At 35.9% G+C, this 18,416-nt stretch overlaps 1 protein-coding gene across 5 annotated transcripts in view; it reads right to left on the bottom strand.

Annotated features, from left to right (window-relative positions):
- The window catches only part of ZNF827 (zinc finger protein 827), a 136,254-nt gene that overhangs the window by 27,178 nt on the left and 90,660 nt on the right, over positions 1 to 18,416 (bottom strand). For all 5 annotated transcript variants that reach the window (XM_081959338.1, XM_081959339.1, XM_081959340.1 and 2 more), the window contains exons 6-8: positions 12,103 to 12,342; positions 10,892 to 10,949; positions 8,019 to 8,119 (exon numbers count right to left, since the gene is read on the bottom strand). In XM_081959338.1, the coding sequence (XP_081815464.1) occupies positions 8,019 to 8,119; positions 10,892 to 10,949; positions 12,103 to 12,342 (399 nt within the window). The remainder of the gene's footprint in view (positions 1 to 8,018; positions 8,120 to 10,891; positions 10,950 to 12,102; positions 12,343 to 18,416) is intronic.

The raw sequence follows: 18,416 nt of genomic DNA, 5'->3' as shown, positions 1-18,416 counted from the left end.
AATCAACCAATCATGATACAACCACACATCCAATCAATCCACTTACTGAAACAAAGCCAGCACTCCACACACCCCCACCAAGATTTATAGAAAAACGGCAGCTCCGACCACGCTTTAAGCCCAAAGCTCAGCCTGAAGATGGCAAGTGAGACCTCGCTGAAATGTTGCCAAGACAATCTCAATCTTACAGGGGAAAAGACCCGAATACAACAAGACCAGCGTATGTATGTATGTATGTATGTATGTATGTACGCATGCATGCATGCAGATACACACATACATGCACACATATATAAACTGCCACCAACTGTGAAAATGCTTCAGATTCAAAAGCAAAAAAAAAAAAGGCTTCAAAAGACTCAGGAACATACATGACATGTGTTTGCAATTCCTTAAACAAAATGTGTTTTAAAGGTCACCATTTTAAGTATTGCATTTGAGTGTTTGTGTCAGTGCAAATGGAAACAAACTGTCATCTTTTCTGCTGCTAGAGAAGTAGCTGCTTCTAATCACAAGATGTATACAGAGGCAGTGTTTAATGCTAACCTAGGATTCTTTTCTCCTTTAGCTAAATATACAGTACCTCAGCACAAACTATCAATATGCTTGAGTTGCAGTATCCACCCTAGAAAGTAAGAGTCATCTTTTTGATTTCCAAATCCACGATCATTTCTGGTAGTTAAGAATTCAGTCATATGTCCAAGGCTTTCCAGCTAATATAAAATTGTAGTGAAGTTTCTGCTGACCTTTATATTTCAAAGTGAATCTGTACTTTTTTTTCCTTATTTGATTTTTCTTAATATCTTTTGAGTCTTCATTATGTTTAATTCTTTTGTCTGCTTTCACTGAAATTTATTTAGTGTTCCTGGGGGATCCCACTTCATCACCATTATATTTATAAAAAATATAATACATTTTTTTTCAGGTGAATAGGAATACAAGCTATCCATTCTTTTCTCTGAACAGCCACTATGGACTGTGTGCCTATTTAGTTTGTATTATTTACCAGTACTTAGTCTGACAGAATCTGATTGGGCTCTCAGTAGTTTTTTTTTCATTACCCTAGTACTTGATTTTTCACAAAGCAGGTCCTGGATCTATTACCAAGAAATGCATGTTTTAATTCCATGTCATTCCAATGTCAGGTTGTTTTTCTATTAGTTTGAAAATGTTTATTTTATTTTATTTACATCTTTTAATCTGTTCCAATCCAGTCAACCCTGAACAGGATATGATTCCCCAATTCAATAACTGAGGTTAAAAACTAAGAGTTTTTCTGGTGGGACAGGTCTATCAGGGCAACCTATGGGATGGAGCATATTGCTTCCACTTTCGCCTTAGGTTAAAAACATACAAGATATAATGACTGTATCTAGCCAGGACTGTAAAGTTCTGCTTGTTACAGATTATGGATATTTCAGCTCTAGTAGAAAACAGGTTGAGAAAGTCTGGCCCAAAGGTCTGGCATTCAGAGATAAAACAGACCACGTCAAAGTTACATTAACATTTAAAAATTAAAGTTATTGTTAAATCAGCATTTTAACAGTGCTTCCCCCAGTGATCCCTCCAACAAGATTCCTCAGGTTTACAAGATATCATTTAACTCACAGGCCAAATAATTCCAACTAGTTCAGTCCTTGTTGTTTGGCACATACTCAAGTAAACTTGCTTCTTTGCAATTCAGTATTCTTATTTTTGCTAGAATATTCCAGCAAATCTATGTCAGAGCTAAACTAAGCTAGAAATGGTGGCAGAATTACTTTTAACACGGGCAGCCTCTTACAATACAATAGCAGAGTTGGAAGGGACCTTGGAAGTCTTCTAGTCCAACCCCCTGCCTGGGCAGGAAACACTATACCCGTGATGGCGAACCTATGGCACGCGTGCCACAAGTGGCACGCGGAGTCATTTGTCAGGGCACGCGAGGCGCTGCCCTGTCAGCTAGCCAGCGCGCATGCGCGCGCTGGCCACCTGAGTTCACCTTTTTAAAAGCTATTTTTCGCCTTCCCCAGGCTCCAGAGGCTTTATAGGAGCCTGGGGAGGGCGAAAAGAGCCTCCCCCCCGGAGTGACTTCCGGGTTGCTCGGAGCGTCATTTTAAGCGTTCCGAAGTCTTCAGGGACCGTCTGGATGGCGGAGGGAGGGGGGACTCTATAGCCTTCCTGCCATGCGTCCCGCACAGGAATCCGTCCCCTCGGGGCTTTGCGTGGGCGTCGCAAGGATTAAGCCAAAAGGGGGGGGGACAGGGAAAGCGAAGGGGGCTTTGTTGTCCTCCTTCTCCTTCTCCTCCTTTCCCCCTCCGGCTCGAACGCGGCGCCAGGGCCCGGCAGGCCGCGAACGAATCGGAGGCGATCCGGGCCCGGGCGATGGAGACGCACGTCTCGTGCCTGTTCAGGGACCGTCCCGAGGCTTCCCTGAAGCCTTCAGAGCGCTTAAAACGACCATCCAAGCAATCCGGAAGTCACTTCCGGGTTGCTCGGAGGGTGGTTTTAAGTGTTCCGAAGGCTTCAGGGAAGCCTCCGGATGTTCCCTGAAGCCTCTGGAGGGCCTCCGGGGGCGGCTCTTTTCGCCCTCTCCAGGCTCCTATAAAGTCTCTGGAGCCTGGGGAGGGCGAAAAAAGCATGCAAAAATGGGCGCATTGTGCGTGCATGCGCACTGGGGGGCGCATTGCATTATGGGTGCGGCACGCCCACACACGACCCCCCCGCGCTCCCCCCACTTATGGCACGCGAGCCAAAAAAGGTTCGCCATCGCTGCCCTATACCGTTTCAGACAAATGGCTATCCAACATCTTCTTAAAGACTTCCAGTGTTGGGGCATTCACAACTTCTGGAGGCAAGCTGTTCCACTGGTTAATTGTTCTAACTGTCAAGAAGTTTCTCCTCAGTTCTAAGTTGCTTTTCTCCTTGATTAGTTTCTACCCATTGCTTCTTGTTCTATCCTCAGGTGCTTTGGAAAATAGTTTGACTCCCTCTTCTTTGTGGCAACCCCTGAGATATTGGAACACTGCTCTTTCTTGCTATCATATGCCAGTATGTTTGCATTTTATCATTACTGGCACTGTCATATTCCTGTGTGATGTCCTCAAGATGCTGCCTCATGGATTGAAAGAATACCTCCCACTTGGTTTGTAAGTGCTTCGTTTTTACTTTCTTTTCAATCTAAGTGTCAGTGTTATACTGTTATGGATCTTTTTACAGTATTACAACTAAAACCATCATTTTTCTTACTGACGGTCATGAGTGAACTGTTTTCCAAGGTGTTGGAGGCTTTTAATATTAGCCTCAGTTCTAATGTAAATTTATTTTATGAAAATTAAGTTCTATTAAATTGCTTGGTGTAAATGTCAACTCAGTATGTTGGCATAAGCTACAGCGCTGAGTCCTCTCACTTGACTTTTCTGGATAGCAGGGACTGCTAAAAAAAACTTGGGCTTTTCTCTGCTCTAATTATGAAATAAGATGTTTGGTCCTATTATCAACAGTGACAACTTTTAAAGAGCAAATATATATATAAATATTAATGGACAATTTTTATAACAAAATGTTAGAAATACTAGAGATCAGTACTGGAGAACAAGAAATGAGCCAAATAAATATAGAATTAAAATTGTGGACCCTTTTGTACTAGTTAATGACTACACTTAAAAAAAATCTGAAATATGATTTTTGTCAATATCCTCATCTTTTAAAATCAACCTAACATAAATATAAAAGTTACTAGATATGCTGTGCTGTGTTTAGACTGAAAGCACATAGGTGTTCAAGTCATGCAGCACACGCTAACTATTCTTTAAAGCAACTGTATCTTTTCCTGGAATTGTACAGCTCCATTCATAGCTATGGAACAAGCTGTGGTAATATGTATTTAATTTAATAAGATGTTAAAAGATGTTACATGTATGCCCACACATGTTATAAAATATGTTTAAATTCAAGATTGATTTAAAATTATAAAGCAACTAGATGGGTCAGGTTCATCTAAGCATATCCTAAATATGTATGAAAGATCATGTCTCACCCCTCCCAACTGATACATCTTATGTTTATTTTGTATAATTAACAATCTGGCCTGTTCCCCCTGAGATATATTATAGCAGCTAATTCTTCTATTTTCTTTGCTTCTACAAAAAAACATTAATATTCCACAGCCACTACTAAGTTTTGCTTATAATCACACAGAGACTTTCTTCTGATGAGAATGAATCATTTGAATCTTCTTCGGTCTGGAGTCTTCTCCACAGAAATCCTGTTTTCCTTCCTATTTTCTTCTTTCCTGAGAGAATGGGAATTCTTGATTGGTCCTCTAATCCTATTTCCCCCCACTCCTTTTTTTACATTTTCCCACAAGTATAGGATCCACTTTTTTTCAGATCAACTGAGTGTTCATCCACTGCTTGTGACAGGAATTGACCAACCATCTTGTCATCCAAGCCCAAGTCATGAGCTGAGAGTCACTGGCCCAAAATCACCCAGTAATGTCTAAAGCAGGCCTGGAACAGAGATGGTATTCAGCAGGTTCTGACCAGTTCTGGAGAACCAGTAGCAGAAATTTGGAGTAGTTCAGAGAACCGGTAAATACCACCTCTGACTGGCCCCGCCCCCATCTATTCTCTGCCTTCCGAGTCCCAGCTGATCGGGAGGAAAAGGGGATTTTGCAATAACTTTCCCCTGCCACGCCCACCAAGCCATGCCACACCCACTAAGCCACACCCACAGAACCGGTAGTAAAAAAAATTGAATCCCACCACTGCCTGGAACCCACAGTCTCATGGTTTCTAGCCTGGTGCCTTAATCACTAGACCATACTGGTTCTCTTGGCCATTAATCCTATGATCTTTATAAATAAGGGAAAATGCATATTGTAGGAATCCTAATTTTGCTTATTGGCAAAATATTAGGAGAGCGAATTGGGTTGTTTTAGCCAAGCTGACTCCACTCCCAATTTTCTGAAATTTTCATGTTTGCAGGATTACAAAAGAATAAAACAAAACAAAACAAACATTGCAAATAGTAATCAGGTAGAAAGCCTTAACTCTGCAATTCTGTTAACACCGAATTATGACTGATGACTATAAATTGATTGAATATAATAATGCTTTGTTAGTGTATTTGAAAGGCCCACCTTAATTGTATAGTAACCTTCCATATTTGTAAGAAACATGAATTAAAACCAATATTAATCACTGCACTGCACTGCTACTATCTAGATAAATATTTAAAGGGGGAAAATGAAGACAACACTTTTGCCCCACCTAGCATCAGCAGGTAAAAAGGTCTGGAAAATGCCAAGCCCATGTTGCAGCTGATGCAATGTTTCTTTATTTCACTGGCATGAAATCAGGACTTGACCTAGAAAGTGAAAAAATTGGGCAAATGGCTGCAAACTGATCATCTTCCTTCCTTGTCTCTCAAAATAGCCTCATTTGGAGGCACTGAGTCCAGAACCTATTGCTGAATGTGATGGTAATTAGACCAATGTTTGTCAATTTTGGCAACTTTAAGATACGTGGATTTCAATTCCCACAAATCCCCATGGCTGCTGGGGAATTCTGGATATTGAAGTCCACACATATTAAAATTGCTAAGGTTGAAGAAACATTGGCCTAGAAAAATAAAATGCAGTTTCTGCATCACTATGCAAAGATACTGAGTACAAACATGAAATGTTCCATATATTGCTCAGTATCATGATGCCACTGGGCATCTTAAATTGTGTCACAAAAATTACTACACAGCTTACCATTTTTCTATTTCTGCCCTTCCAGAAGGTGCATATGTGAACTTTTCTAATGCCAGATTTTAGCTGCATCTTACTGAGATATTTCTCATTTCTGACACAAAGTTGGAAGCTGAAGTGTGCAAAATGTTTTGAATTTATAATGTTCTGTTTTGAATTCAAAACAGCCATTTCAAGTTTAAATAGTTGTTTTATGTTAGAAACTGCTCTGAGTGACTGAGCTCTATTTATGGCATAAAACACAGAATGGCAAGGACAACCAGTTCCAAATAAAATGACTATTTCAAATTTGAAACTTTTCAGATTCAAAATGTTTTCCATTCTTCTAGCTTGAAGCCCTTGGATATGTCATTTATATTCTTTATTTCATAGATAAAAATCTAATTTACTTATTTATTAGTTTTGTTTATTTATTAAATTTGTATGCCCCTGGATCATTCTGATTCCTGGCCCCCTAAAACAAAATAAAATAGAATAAAAACATCTAGTATAAGAAAAAAAAAAAGTATAAAAAATCTCCATGACAAGAAAAGGAGAAAAATATTATTTTAATTAAAACCTTCAGAATATCAGTGCCTAGAATATCTAAAAATTCCAAAGCAAAGCCAATAGTAAGAAATAGGAATAAAAAGTTAAATAAAGAAAAATGATGATAGTTATATTGGAACAGTTCTGTATTTGCTGGCTTCCAAAAAACATTACTTGTGGGAACCAATCTGAGTTCTAGAGAGAATATTTCAAAGTATAGGCACCATGAATGAACAGTAATGCTTTCTAGTCTCCATCCCTTACCTCACATAATTTGTACTTTTAAGCTTATTTTCTTATTATTTCTACTTTTTAGTTTATTTTCTTATTATTTCCCTGGACATAGAAGGGCCAGGGGCAAAACAAGGAAAATGTGAAGATAGGAAATATTATGCTCACTAATATAGCTCTGTTTTTCCTGAATTTTCTAATACATAATATAGGTAGCTGACTTACAATAACAAAATTTATGTTGTTAAGTAAGAATTTTGTTAAGTGAGTTTTGACCCATTTTGCAACCTTTCCTGCCACAGTGGTTAAGTGAATCATTGCAATTGTTAAGTTGGTAATAACATGGCTGTGAAGTGATTCTGGTTTCTCCATTGACTTTGCTTCTCAGAAGGTTGAAAAGGGGATCATATGACACTACAACCATCATAAATATGAGACAGTTACCTACTGTGTGAATTTTATCAAGTGACCATGGAGATGCTGCAACTGTTGTGTGAAAAATGGTCATAACTCACTTTTTTCAGTGACATTGTAACTTTGAACAGTCACCAAATAAACTGTTGTAAGTCAAGGACTAGCTGTATTTAAATTTTTAGACAGGTTTTTCTCTTAGCTGTGGCCAAACAGCAAGAAAACAATGGCTAGTGTTTGAGTATATTCTTTCTCTCAGTCATGTATGCCTTTTGGATAAATATGAAAGGTGACTAACCAGATTATGACTAGACTTATGTTTTACCCATGCTTCAAAATGGAGTTAATAGCAATTGCAAAGAATATTAAATCTGAATAGAATCTTAAACAGCATGGCATCCATAATACTTTATTTCTGCAAAGTGGTGATCTCATACTGTTCCATACTGCAACAATAAAAGAATAAACTAAACCTTTCAGGAGCTGCAAGAGATTCCAAATATCTGTGTTAGCTTGGTTAACCTTGGATGCAGGAAACACTATAGCAGAAGGACTAAATATTTTATGGATTAAATTATCTTGGCCAATATGCCCAACCAAAGCCCAGTTTAATACAAACATATTCTTTGGAATCTTTAATCTAATCTAATCTAATCTAATCTAATCTAATCTAAATGGTAACCATGGCTTCGTGCAATGTACACTTGAACTAGACATTTTTAATTTGGTCATGACAATATTGCAACTGAATCAATCAATCAATCAATCAATCAATCTACCTATCTATCCTATCTCAGAAAAACAATCCAGAAAAATAAAATAATTGCTATGGAGCAACATTTTTCCCAGCATTCTAATTAGGAAATCTCTAATTAACATTCTTTTTTACATTTTATCCTAGAATTGATATATTAGTGATAATGCCACTCTCTCCATGCAATTAATCATTCTTTTTCTCCAACTCCCCAACACATTATAACTAATACCAATACTTGCTAAACCAAGTAAAAACCAACACACTATTTTTACTTGACATATTACATTATGTTTAGCATTTTTTACCATAATATCTGAAACATGGTGTTACTATAGTATCATTAATGTTCCATACCTAGAACTGATGTCCTTCCCTGAACAGCACTCTCATTAGACAGATCTTTTGAGTTCGAAGTGAATGGTGATTGTCTAAAAGTATCTTCAGAAAAAAATGGGCTGAGGAAAAATGATTTTTAAAACAGAAATATATGTTAATTACTAAATAAATCCTATTAATGCACAGTTTTATCACATGGTGCATCTGATTAGAATTTTATGGTTTAGAGGTATCAAAGATTGAAAACATGTTTTGGATAAACTTTTGCAACAATTATTATAAAATAATATTATGAAATTCATATTATCAAACTATGTCCCAATCCTAAATGCTGTCTAAAATATTTTGAAAATAATTCAAAGCACGCCAACCCGTCGTTAAAAGAATTTAATTTTACTGCCAAAATCTCAAGGTATTCTCAATATAACTCTGGAGTATTGTTCAGAAAAGTAGTATTAGTGGGCTGCACACTCATGAGCCTCAGTTATGTTTGTGTAGTAGAGGAATTTCAGGACATATGACAGTTTATATGAGGTTTATAGAGCACTACACTGCAAAGACATACTATATATACCAGAAGCAGGTTCCAGCTAAGTAATTTAGTTGGTCTGGATAAAGTAAAAGTTAGTATGAAGACTGACACTACTATCTTAATATTTTTTTATATGAAGCACGTTTATTTCTAATATAACCTTTAATAAGCGCTATTTTTTTTTTGAAAAATGTATTTGTAATTAAGGAATCTTTTGAAGCTCAGTTATTTCCCTCCTCTTTGGCTGAGCCAACACATTCTGTCTGTGCTTAAGGAAGATGTTTAGGTAGTGATAGTACTATTAGCGCTCCCAGTTTCTTATAGCTTGTTTAAATTTTATATCATATAATAATGCTATTTGTTTTTGCTCCCTAACACTACCTGAATGGCTTGTTTAAATAATAAGCACCTGTCTTAATTTACTAGCTAATTTCCATATAGACAATAAAAGCAATTGTTTAAGGTCAATCCAACAAGTCAAAGTGAACTCTTGCCTGATTATTGAATGATAAATTCAAAGGAAGGAATACAATTTGGAAAAAGATTACAATGACATTTGAATGTAAATAGGTGAGCATTATATCAAAAGGACTTGCACATGATTTTCCATGTATTTGATCCCCCCCCCCTCATGATTGCAATCCATCTAAATGGATTTTTGAAGATCCAAGAGGCCTGATTGTAATTTTACAAATGGCAAACACTGTAATTTTTTGAAACGGTATCTTAACTAAGTTAATAGGTCAGTCCAGAAAAATAATCTTGCAGTATCATTTATTTAGCAGCTAAAGACAATTTGGGCACGTTTTGTTTCTGCCTTCCAAAAATTCTTCTTGGCTGCACCATCATTACTGTCCCTCTGTACAGAGGTTGAAGTTGCTTACTTTTAGACTATAATGACTAATTTCAATATGAGTCTTTTCAGGATCACCCGAGAGCAACTTCTTAACTTGTTGGATTAAATAAGGTAAAAAATTTGATATCATACTCAGGTTTTTTTTTGCCAAACTGAACAAGTGAGATTTTAGGAAGAAATCTGAGAAATCATGCCAAGTTAAAACAAAAATCCTCAACAACCACATATCTATTTTTTCTTAATTAATTGCAAGCATGAGAGAAAGTATTTTTATTTTCTCTCCAATAGTGATCTAAAAAGAGAGTTTCCCTGCCTCCGCAACCCGGTACAATAGGAGGCTTATAAAGAAAAGTTCCCACTGATACAAATAAAAACTTTGTTAAGACTACTAGGGTGGGGCAGGGTGTTTTATTTTCTTTCAGATCCAAGCTGGAGAAGACAAGTATTAAACTGCCCTTCTTACACTCACATAGACATAAGCAGTTCTGAGAGTAATCCACATGACATCAGTGGTTAAGTAAGAAAAAGTAAAGCAATGTGTTGGTCAGCAGTTTGCTTTAAGATGATGAGGTTTCACATCCATGGTGACTGACAACAGTGAGCATAGAAAATAATCATTTGGGTGCATGGTATAAATACAATTTTATAATTTATATGCTCATCAAGAATTTATTTCATTAGCTGGCTTCATGATTGACTTGCATTTTTAATTAGTTACACAGTATTAGTCAATAACATTAATAGAAACAGGATATTCTATAATCCAGCCATAGTTAATTCACAGTTTCAATAGGAAATCAAAGGGATTTCACTGTACTCAATTCTTGCTAGATTGTGGATCATGCATAGAGATGTGAAGGCTTGGTTAAAAAAGGAGGAGATTTTAGCAAACCTGACATTTTGTTTTATTTTTTTCAGTAAAAAAAAAGAAAAGAAAAAAGTATAATATTTTTGTAATATTAACAAAATAGAGAACATTTAAAAATGCAAATAAAAAGATAAAATTATATAAAGTATCAGAATTAAGGAGATTATCTCAAATTCAGAAAATGAGATTAGTTAAACATTAATTAACAGCTTTGATCCTCCCTCCATTTCCCATTAATAGTATTTTTTGAAAAAAAGCATGATATATTGCCTATTTTTCTTTGATGTATTTTGTTGTTGATAGTTTCTTCTATTTCATATTATTTTTTGCATAAAAAAGATTAAATCAATACATTTGTAATTATATCTGGAAAAGTTACATTTTCATTTTTTATTTATTTATATTTTTATGAGGAAATCAAATCTATCTATCTATCTATCATCTATCTATCTATCTATCTATCTATCTATCTATCTAATTTGATATATATGAAAATTTATTTTAAAAACCCTTTATTTTATGCCTATAAAATATGAAGTAATATATTTGCTGGACATCTCGGCCAAATATCTATAAAACTGATGTTACACTGAACTTTATCAGGCCTACTATTCTCTACCATCGGTAGTACTTACCTAGTTGAAATAGTGATGGTATTATCTTTAGAGTGATTGTGCTCTTTGCTCACTTTTTCTGTGGAAAAATAAATTATTATTTTAAGCAAAATAAGATACTCATGAAAGTATTACTTTTTTAATAAGAAAAAATAATATTTATATAGATTTATAACCTATTGTAATATTTCCTCAAGCTTCTCATTGAAATGATAAATGTATTTACCATGAGTCATACTGTGGAGTTCTACATTTCCTTTTTTAGAATAATTGGGGCCTAAATGACAGTTTCTGTGTGCTCTCTTTTGTATGCAAGAAGAATAAGATAAAGCAAACAAATAGGAAAAAGATATGCTGAGAATATAGACATATATTGTATAGCGCTATGGAAACAATGAACTCTAGAGGTAATCTAAGGCTTAGATAAACCTTCCAAACTGCAATTCACGCAATGCAGAAAAAGTAGAAAAAAAGCAGATTATATGGATACTTTTTTCTATTTCTAGATAATTAAACACTTGCTTAGAAAATTGTTAGGGGTAAGTTGTCTCCTATATTTTCTTTTACGAAAAATTTATTGGAAAAATATAGAATATGCAACAGTAGCTTCTGCTATACTGCTAACAAAGTTAGCAACACCTGACTAGTCTTGGCTAATTTTTAAAATAGGAATCAATAGTGAAAGAAGGCTATTTTTCTAATTGAATTGTAGTCTAAAGCTTAGATATACCTTCCAAATTGCAATTCACGCAATGCAGAAAAAGTAGAAAAAAAGCAGATGATATCGATACTTTTTTCTATTTCTAGATAATTAAACACTTGCTTAGGAAATTGTTAGGGGTAAGTTGTCTCCTATATTTTATTTTACGAAAAATTTATTGGAAAAATATAGAATATGCAACAGTAGCTTCTGCTATACTGCTAACAAAGTTAGCAACACCTGACTAGTCTTGGCTAATTTTTTAAATAGGAATCAATAGTGAAAGAAGGCTATTTTTCTAATTGAATTGTAGCCATATTAACAACCATGTTTATTTATTATGGTCTTTAATAGGACTTCAAGCGCCATTCTATACATACCATGCTTTCCCCAAAAATAAGACAGATTGTAACTATTTTAAATACCTATAAGACTGCAGGTCTTAAATTCTTAAAAAAAAATCAACACACAGCAAATTCAGACAAGACAAATCTGAAAAAGTATATTGTGGATCTTTAGATATAATACTTACCTGACAATTGAAAAAGTAATTCTGAAGCCATTTTCACGGATATATCTTGGCTAAAGAGGTTTCTCTCTGGAACTACACGGCTTTCAGGGATCTTTTGTACCTGTTCAGTTATTTCTTGCCTAAGTAAAGTGCTGTAACTGACATTTTGGCTAGGTGAAACAGAGGCATGGGAGTCATGAATCTCAACTTCCATTGGCTCTTCTTTAATCTTTGTTGTCTGGGATTCCTTGCAACTTTCCGCTGCAGATGTATAAGTTTAAAAAGAAAATGAAAAAAAAAGCAGAAAATCAATCAATGTCCAAGTTTAAAAAGGACACAAATTAGCAAGAATTTAAAAATTAAATATTTTAGCAAATTTTATGAATAGAGAAATAACCAAACTGAAATTATAAAACTTCATTAATTATGCCCCAATATTGATTTTTAAAATAAATAGAGATTATATTTCAAAAAGGTCTGAACCATAAATATTTACCCTAGAAAGCCATGAATTTTGGGGAAAACATCACAGAATGTTTTTCAAAGCAGAAATAATCTCAGAGATCCTGAAAGAAAAAACTACTATGTATATTTACTTAAAGGCCCCCCTCCCAAAAACCAGATAATTAAAAAATTAGATTCCAGTGAAAAATTATTAGTTTAATTTGCGTCAACAATTGAAAATCTTTCACTTTCTCTTTTTTCTTCTTTTCTCTCTTTTTGTAATAAAATGTCTTATTTATTAGTGAGAATCATCTTGTTTGTCACATGGTAATTAAATGAAAATGTAATTTCCCCCCACATTTCCTCTCTTGAATTTCATATATTTGTTTGATTAATAGAAATAAATTTTCTAAACAAATGATGTTGTAATTATAAAGTTATACTTATTTTGGCTCCCATTAGATTTTTCTGCACTCATTTCTACTATAGTTCCGTCAGAATTTTGAACATTTTGATTTAAGAAAAGGCTTTTCATTCTATAACAGTAACTACCCCCATAAAAAACAGCTTTCCCACTTCTTGAACTGTTGTCTCTTTCAGAAAAAATGCTTTAGTTATGAGTACAAATTAAATGACCACTTTCTTTTGAAATATTAGCTCTTTTTCCATTCAAAGAGATCTCAAAGGCTGCACTTCAAGGAAACTTTACCTCACTACTTATGATTTCCTTTCCCTATCAGACAGACAAATACATTTTCTTTAAGAAGGAAGTACTGGATTATTTTGTTCAAGATGCTTCAATAAACAGCCAATTAAAAACAATAATGAAAGAGCTTAGGCAATGACAGTTAGAATACTGTATATGAAGAGAGAGAAATAAAGCACTTACAGAACCTCTACAGATTTTCAAACAAGAAACCTATTTGAGGCCATTTATTATTAAAATTAACTCATTGTTTTTCATGGTTTTGTATTGATAAGTCCCTCAAGGAAAGAGTGGTAATCTCATAGGAGTAATAAGTGATGCAAAGGTATTATTATTTATATTTGTAATGACTATTTTGCAGCAGTATCTTGACTGAAAATATCTTAATTGCTTTAGGCACTACAGAAACAGGATGTCATTGAAAGAAAAATGGTATAGGTTCACCACCCACAATTAACTGTGCTAACTGTGGTTTCAAGTTGGCTTGAAACTCAACATTAAGAAAACTAAGATCATGGCATCTGGCCCTCTCAATTCCTGGCAAATAAATGGGAAAGAAATGGAGGTAGTGACAGATTTTATTTCTCTGGGCTCCAAGATCACTGCAAATGGGGACTGCAGCCAAGAAATTAAAAGATGCTTGCTCCTGGGGAGGAAAGCTATGGCAAATCTAGACAGCATACTAAAAAGTAGAGACATCACACTGCTACCAAAAGTGCGTATAGTCATGGGTATGGTTTTTCCTGTTGCAATGTATGGCAATGAATGTTGGACCATAAGAAAGGCTGAGAGCCAAAGAATTGAGGCCTTTGAACTATGGTGCTGGAGAAGACTCCTGTGAGTCCCTTGGACTGCAAGGCAATCAAACCGGTCAGTCTTAGAGGAGATCAACCCTGATGACTGTTCTTTAAAGGCCAGATCTGGAAGATGAAACTCAAATACTTTGGCCACCTAATGAGAATGAAGGACTCACTGGAGAAGAGCCTAATGCTGGGAAAAATTGAGGGCAAAAGAGAAGGGGACGACAGAGAATGAGGTAGATGGATGGATTCACTGAAGGCATGAGCTTAAATGGACTCCAGAGGTTGGTAGAGGACTGGAGGAAAAGTGCCTGGAGGACTGTTGTCCATGGAGTCGCGATGTGTCGGACCCGACTTCACAACTAACAACAAGAAGTCTTTTTAGAGCTTTGGCTCTTCTGATAATGACATTCTTTGCATATAAGCCTATAAATGGTATCAATTTTAGCTGCTGGGACTGGTTCTGAAGAGAAATAGCTTTATAGATGGCTTGGTGTTTTATAGGCTTTATTGCTCTAAAGAAAAAATCTAATGTGGATCTGTCAAGTACAAAATGAAATTTAACAATAGTCTGATAAGGATTGTTCAAAGATATTTTGTCATAAGATTCTATCCTGACTATCACTGGAACTTCATTAAAAGGTAAAGGTCAGGGTTCCCCTCACACGTATGTGCTAGTCGTTCCCGATTCTAGGGGGCAGTGCTCATCTCCGTTACAAAGCTGAAGAGCCAGCACTGTCCGAAGACATCTCTGTTGTCATGTGGCCAGGCATGACTAAATGCCTAAGGCGCATGGAATGCTGTTACCTTCCCACCAAAGGTGATTCCTATTTTTCTACTTGCATTTTTACATGCTTTCGAACCGCTAAGTTGGCAGAAGCTGCGGTAAGTAAAGGGAGCTCACTCCATTACATGGCACTAAAGATTCAAATCGCCAATCTTTCTGATCGACAAGCTCAGCGTCTTAGCCACTGAGCCACCCTTTGTAACTTCATTATTAATATTTAATTATATACAGAATTAAGTATAAGCAATACAGCACAAGTAGTAAACATGAGGAAAAATAGACCTTATAAAATCTGGATTGAAAACAATTAGCTCTGATTTTTTTGCCCATTCTTGGCAAATTGTAAAATATAAATAATGGTTGTGAGGAGATGAAAGAATGCTACCACAACAGCACTCCTGTTCTAGCACTCCTAGATTAACACGCCTAGAATAGGTACAAATATACTTTACAGCTTTTTGTTATTAGCAGGTTTGGAGGGAGTGTTTACAGGTTGTCCCGAAAAGGCTAATAATGATTTCAGACATTAATTCTTTCTAAGTACTACCAAATTCCCACAAAATGTGGAAACTATGGATCTACATATATTTCAATGACATTATGATGTTTCTGGCCTGTAGCCCCTGAAGACTACATACCGTATTTTTTGGAGTATCAGACACACTTTTTTTTCCTCTAAAAAGAGGCTGAAAATCTGGGTGCGTCTTTACACTGAATACAGTATTTTTTGTCACCTGAAGCCCCACTCCCTTCACCAAAATGGCCGTGCGTAGCATTTTGGAGGCTTCTAGAGAGCTGCTGGGGAGGGAAGAAATGAGCAAAAAATGGGCTGTTTTTTGCCCCCGCAGCCCCCAGCAGCACTCTATAAGCCTCCATAAGGCTATGCATGCATTTTTTTTTTTGACAAAAACCGGCTCGTTTTTGTGAAAAATGGGCCATTTTTTTGCTCGTTTTTGGCCTCCCCCAGGAGCACTCTGCAAGCCCCCCCCCAAGGCTATTCATACCTTTTTAAAAAAACTGGGTCCATTTTCACGAAAAATGGACCGTTTTGGGGAGGTTTGCAGAGTGCAAAAACTTTTTTTTCCTTTCGGAAAGCTGTTTAGTTAGAGTGGTTGATGAGAATTACATTGATCAAGTGCTGTCCTAGCAGAAACAAAGTCTTAGGTGCTACAGGTTGTCAGCGCTTTCCTTCTCCAGCACATGGATAAATACACCTGGAAACATCTACCTTCCTACCTACCTATCTACCCTCTCTCTCCCCCCTCTATCTACTGTATTTCTCTCTTTCTCCCTCTTTTTCTCTATCCCTCTACCTACCAATCTACCTACTCTCTCTCTCTCTCCCTACCTATCTACTGTATTCATCTCTCCCTCTCTATTTCTCTCTCTATCCCTCTACCTACCTACCTATCTACACACTCTCTCTCCCTACCTAATCTCTCTCTCTCTCTATTTCTCCCTCTCTCCCTCTCTCCCTTTATCTACCTACCTACCTATTCTCTCTCTATCTATCTACTGCATTTCTCTCTCTCTCTCCCTCTATCTACCTACCTACTTTTTAAAAAAAATGCCTCTTCAAAACCTGGGTGCGTCTAATCTCCGGTGCATCTTATACTCCAAAAAATACGGTAACTATATGCATTTCACCTCATACATATAAACATGGAAGAGAGAAAGAGGGGAGGGGGAGAGAGAGAAAGAAAGAATAAATTATTTAGACCACAGGTGTCTAACTCGCGGCATCATATTGCCGTCATGTTTCTCCCCTTTACAGAGTTGGAGTGGGCGTGGCCTGCACGTGAAGCATCTGGCCTGCAGGCCCCCAGTTTGACACCCGATTTAGAGATCGGATTTTTTAAGCTGAGTATTCATCATATATTATTAACCCAAAGATGGTTATTGAAATACTGAATATTAACTAAATATATACATTTAGAGTTAAACTGTAATGATTAATTACAATATTTTACAATGGGAATGTACTGAAAATTCAGTGTCATTTGATCATCACTTACATCTACAAATTATGAGTCAGTTTATCATGACGTTATTTGTTAACTATACCAAATATTTGAACAATCAATGAAATTAATTATTAAGTCAACATCACAGACATGGAAATTATCTCTGCTATAAGCAATCTAATGCTGATTCACACATGCACTTGACATTTACAGATCATAATCTAGAGACATGCATTTATAAATTGGGTCTAATGCTAAGGTCAAAAGAGATGGTTAATATTGTTCAAATGGATTATTGATAAATATTTACAAATGATAGCAAGGTTTTAAACATGGAGGATATAGAAATTAATATTAGAAAATGACTTGAATGCTTGCTCGAAAATTTCTGGCCTCCAATTAAAATTGTAGCTATTTCTTTGATGTTTTGTTTATATTCTAAGTCATTTGTTCTTTATACTTATTGTAATAGTTTTGGCACCAGTTATTTTATGTGCACAGAAGATACCGAAACCTATGATATCTCAGACACAAATTGCTGGCAGGATACTTGTCATGACTGCCCCCCACTCCCAGCTGGGAATTGTTGAAGTTGCACAACAATAGCAATACTCGGCATTTACTTTTAGAAAGTGTAAATGTTAGCAGCATAGTTTAGATAAGGGGAACTTGCTGCCATAACATTTTTGAAAGGATGGGAAGGGAATCATTATTTCAGCTTCGAGAATCCGGTGTACTTTATTATGTCAAAGGGAGCTGACAGATGAAATAGCACCTTCATTTGTTTCACTTTTGCAGTGGGCCATGAAGTTGTCCATCCATGTTGCGATACCTTACAGTGCTGCGACCTGTTTTCAAGGCTGACTGGAAGAGGTGAAATGCTAACAGATCAGTTCACATTCCTTCTCTTGCTTTAGAACAGGTGATAGGCTGTGAGACAGCAAATTAATCTCAGTGGTTTCAAGCTGGAGAAATGGACCCTTTTTTTTATCACCAGTGACTCAAGAGAGCAACCTCTTCACTTCCCCAGAGTAGAACAGATCGGCAGAAAAGAAAATGATAGCAGGGAGTATGCAAGTGATTGATTACAACAAAAACTACAGCAGAGATGAAATTTATACCTGCTAAAAAAATAATAGTTTTGCTTTATACCAAATAGGACTAACCAAATTAATTAGGTGGCATATATCCTTTAAAGGCCTAGGGTTAGAAGCTGTGTTTGAGCACATCACACTTTCTCCTATGTTGAGGTAACACTTTTCCTCTATTTCTTTTCTTCACAGAAATTCATTTAGTATTCTGAAATAATGTTCAAATAATATTGAAGAACTAAATTCTCCCTTGATAAGGATTAAGAATAAAGTCCATTGAAACTGAAAAACAATTACATCTAATTTACATAGTATCTATGTCATTTATTGTTATTTGGCAAGTCTATTGCTTGGCTAAGCAGTCCAAATTCACATTTTGTTTATATCTATACCTTAAATCTGATAAAAAGGAGACGAAACCATTGGGGTTTTGGAATAATTCTTGGCATGATATAATTTATTAATTTTTCTGGTTTTTATTTGGGCATTCATGTTAAAAGTTCTGTGCTAATGTTGTTTTTATACCACTTTTTCACATGGTGA

Source organism: Natrix helvetica (genome assembly GCF_964273705.1).
Source record: "Natrix helvetica genome assembly, chromosome: 7".
NCBI lineage: Eukaryota > Metazoa > Chordata > Lepidosauria > Squamata > Natricidae > Natrix > Natrix helvetica.
The sequence above is the reverse complement of the archived record's forward strand: the minus strand, read 5'-3'. Positions and strand labels throughout refer to the sequence as shown.